Here is a 4243-nt window from a genome sequence, read left to right as displayed (position 1 = left end):
AATACAAAGTTCAAATCTTATTCCAATTTCCAACTAGGTTGTATATATATATACTAGCTATCTGCGGAAGAAGGAATTTAGTTGATGCTGGAGCTTGCTTATTCAACAGGCTAGGGAGTATAAGCAATTGGAATCAACTGCAGATCCTCCTTTCTTCCAACTGTGGCGCCAGCAATATCAGTCATGTCCAAATCTTCAGGCTTCATTCCATTGGGAAGTTTCCAATCAAAATGGTACAAAAGCAGAGCAATTGCATACTCAACATTGGCAAGGCCAAAATTGGTGCCAGGGCATACCCTCCTTCCAGCTCCAAAAGGAAGATATTCGAAATTAGTCCCCTTAAAATCATGAGAGCTATCAATGAATCTCTCTGGCTTGAAACTCTCAGGGTCAGTCCAATATTTGGGGTCTCTTGAAATTGCCCAAGCATTAACAATAACCTTTGTTTTTGCGGGAATTTCATACCCATTAAGTTCACACCTCTCACTAGATTCTCTAGGGAGTAAAAGAGCAGAAGGTGGGTGAAGTCGCAGGGTCTCCTTAACAAGTAACTTCAAATATTTCATCTCATTAACTGCTGTTTCATCAATCAACCCTTTTGCATTGAAGACTTCCCTCACCTCAGCTTGTGCCTTCTTCATCACTTCTGGATTTTTCATCATTTGTGACATCGCCCAGATTATGGTTATGGCGGATGTCTCACTCCCAGCAGCAAAAATGTCCTGAAAATGGTCAGAAAGTTTGAGTTTGAGTTTGAGTTAATTAAGCAGTTATAACCAAAAAGAAGAAGAAGAAAAAAAAAGAAAGAAGCTTTTTAGTTGAGCAATAAAAAGAAAGTGCCCTTTACAAGTTGCTGATAAATTTCACACAAAGGACTTTTACTTTTGCTGATAAGTTGAGATAGGAAAAAAAAGAAAAGAAAAAAAAGCATGGTATGAGAAGAAGGGTGAATATAATTATTACCAGCATTACAGCCTTGATGTTGTTAAAAGTCAAGGAAAATTCAGAGTCACCGGCCTGCTCATGAAATTTGAGGAGAACATCAACCAAATCTTCCTGATCTGCTGCTGCAGCAGCCTCCCCTGCTTTTGCTGATGCTGCCTTTGCCATATGGTCATTGATGATTTTTTGCATTATGCTATCAACCACCTTGTGCATCGTCTCAAGTCTAGGCCTCACCCCACTGATCACATGAAGAACTTTAATGGAAGGAAAGAAATCTGCAATATTGAAACCTGCAAAAAGCTTGATAACTTCCTTCATAATCTCTATGAATCTCTCTTGTTCTCCACACTTATTACCAAAAGCCGCCCTTGAAGTAATCCCATAAACTGTTGAAAACACTACTCTGGAAAGATTGACAGTAGATCCAGCTTTTGAACCAATCAACTTTATTAAATTTGACAGCTCATCTTCTCTGAGTGATTTGTAAGATTCAACTCGTTTTGGACTCAAAAGCTCAAGAACACATATTTTTCGTAGCTGTCTCCAGTAATTCCCCAAGGGTGCAAAGCCAATGTTGGTAGAATCATAAGACAAGATCTCTGAGGAAAGAACACTTGGTCTATATGCAAAGATTGCATCATGGGTTTTCATCACCTCTTTTGCGTACTCTGCAGAAGTAACCACAAGAGTGGAAACTTCTCCTAGGCGAAGCATCATCAAAGGTCCATGCTTCTTTGCCAACTCCCTCAACGCACGATGGGGTGGGAGGCCTGAGGCAAAGTTGTGCATGTTTCCAAAGATGGGAAGCTTCCATGGCCCTGGGGGAAGGCTTAAAGAATCGTGGGTTTTGAATCTCTTCCCTATTTTCAGCACCATTAACATGAAAATCAAGAAGGAGAAAAGGATTGGGAAAGATAAGGCTTCGAGTTCCATTATAAAAACTCTTTTTTCTTTTTTCTTTTTTCTCTTTTGTGTTTGATGTTTTTAGGAGAACAGATAAACAGACAATAACAAGAGATTTCTTCTTGCTTGGTTCGAATGTTATGCAGTGTAGGCATATTTATAGCTCAAAATTGTTGGCTAGGTAGCCAACCCACGTCGATCCCCACAACGGTGAATATTTTATTTTTTTTTAGTCCCCTTCAGTATATATAAAAAAATTCAACAAAGTCGGCCAAAGAAAATGGTCGTCCATATTACTTCGTGCTCATATCAAAATTTCAAGCCATACGTCAACTCATCAGCACGAATTTTACTAAATTTAATTATTTAATTAATATTTTAATACGCATAATTTATTTTTGAATTTAATAGCTAATATGACACAACATCGACGACAGTCATGACATAAAACTTATACACTAGCAAATAATATACGACAAAAAGTATAATAAAGTTTTTAATCCAACTCCAACTCATTTCAGTCCTGAGACAGCAACTATCATTGGTTTGGCTTGTAACGTATGAAATTTCTTCACTATATATATATATATATAAAACATACATTATCACTAAAGAAATTATTGATTTAGACCCCAAGTTGTGATAAGCATGAATAATTTTAGAAGTCTCTCTTGTGTTTGTTAAAAAATGATGTGGCTTTTGTAAATCATCATTTGATCAAAATCCAATAATAATTAATCATAAGCTTAATTGTGATTTTAAGAGCCACATTATTCTTAGAGGGACAGAAAAGTGACTTGTAGCATTACTCGACGAGCCGTGTATATCTTGAGTAATGCTAGAAATCAGTCTTGTGTCACTCTTATATCCCTCCAAAAATGTGATTTTAAAAGCTACCTCATTTTTGGAGGGATACAAGAAAAATTTTTAGAATTACTCGGATATCTCAATCATAATAGCAATAAAGATTAATTAATTAATCAACTTTTATTGGAAGAAGAGTGATAGGGAGCCAAGAAGATTAATTTTAAAAGCTACCTCATTTTTGGAGGGATACAAGAAGAATTTTTAGAATTACTCGGATATCTCAATCATAATAGCAATAAAGATTAATTAATTAATCAACTTTTATTGGAAGAAGAGTGATTGGGAGCCAAACAAATGAACCCAGAAAAATTTTCAAACTAATATGGCAAGGGTTTTTAAATTAAAAAAAAAAAATGCAATTCTCTCTACCTTGTCTGCCACTCACAGTCGGCCACGTCATTTTGAAAATTTTTCTGGGTTTATTTGTTTGGCTCTCTAGCACTTCCCTTATTGGAATAACCTGTTCAGTTTTGAATACACCAGATAAAACAAGTAGAAATAAAGCTAAAGACCAGGTTAAATGAAATATTCAAAAAGTGTTATATTGTTAACAACTTTATCTTTGATTTAAGTTTCAAATATTTGCAATTTGTATTTCAAAGCCAAGTATATATCTTGTAATTTGTTATAAATAGAAGTATAGACAAAGTCGTCATTGAGGCATTACAAAAAACTATCACCTTTCTTATAACTTTGAATCCAACAACCACATCTATATTTGGTTCTTTAGCACATGATGTCTCATTTTTAGTTAAGTGTATCTTATTTTGGCCACCACCATATATACACAAGTGTTATTTCTCCATTTCTTTATAGTAAGAGCAATATTAAATGTCACCCTCATGTCTTCTTAAAATTGACGTGGTTATTAAAAGTATCATTTGATTAAAATCTAATAATAATTTATCACAAATCTAATGGTAATTATAAGAGTCATATCAATTTTAAAAAGACACAAAAAAAAAAAATATAAGTCTTTCTTTTAAGATTACTCCTATAGAAACAAAATCTCTTTTATAAAGCAATATGTAGTGACAAAAAAATGCTCACAGAAGAACAATAGAGAACAAAATAAAAGAAGTCAAGAATATTCACATTAATTACTAGATTTTAGATTTGAAATAATTTTATTGAATTCATAAAGGTAATCATGAAAATGATTTACTTTGCCTCATATATATATAGTTTCAAGATACATCTGTATCGCTAGAGATTTACTCATATTCTTTCAAATTTTTTCACAGTGCAGACTTTTCTTTCTCAAATTTTGTAGGCAACATAAAATTAGCGAATATGATTGAAAAGTTTAACTTTAACTAAATAAATTAAATTATTGTTAATTTATATCCTCTTATACTCACATTTTGATATAACTAAAACTCAACACATAAGATAAAAACTCATTTGACACGACAAGCAAATCTGACAAATCTGACATCTATAAAGTAGTTGCATAATTGTTCCAAGCATGGTTCACTCGACAACAACTAATGAAAGACCACACCAGAACCAAACAAATGGGAATCTC

General features: G+C 33.7%; 1 protein-coding gene across 1 annotated transcript; it reads right to left on the bottom strand.

Moving 5' to 3' along the window:
• On the bottom strand, window positions 1-1970 carry LOC132175441 (cytochrome P450 71D11-like). The gene is made up of 2 exons (XM_059587392.1): window positions 964-1970; window positions 1-722 (listed from the first exon to the last, which is right to left on the bottom strand). Exons 1-2 carry the CDS (start codon window positions 1876-1878, stop codon window positions 111-113), a joined length of 1527 nt encoding a protein of 508 aa, XP_059443375.1. The 5' UTR covers window positions 1879-1970; the 3' UTR covers window positions 1-110.
• Between the last annotated feature and the right edge of the window lie 2273 nt (window positions 1971-4243).

The sequence above is a fragment of the Corylus avellana genome, chromosome ca3, assembly GCF_901000735.1.
Source record: "Corylus avellana chromosome ca3, CavTom2PMs-1.0".
In the NCBI taxonomy this organism is placed as follows: Eukaryota; Viridiplantae; Streptophyta; class Magnoliopsida; order Fagales; family Betulaceae; genus Corylus; species Corylus avellana.
Note: the sequence above shows the minus strand (reverse complement) of the source record. Positions and strands in the feature narration are given on the sequence as shown.

Coding starts and splice junctions, on each gene's coding strand:
- LOC132175441 (XM_059587392.1), bottom strand. CDS start 1,878: ATGGAACTCGAAGCCTTATCTTTCCCAATCCTTTTCTCCTTCTTGATT. Junction 723..963: donor ACATCAAGGCTGTAATGCTG/GTAATAATTATA, acceptor GACCATTTTCAG/GACATTTTTGCTGCTGGGAG.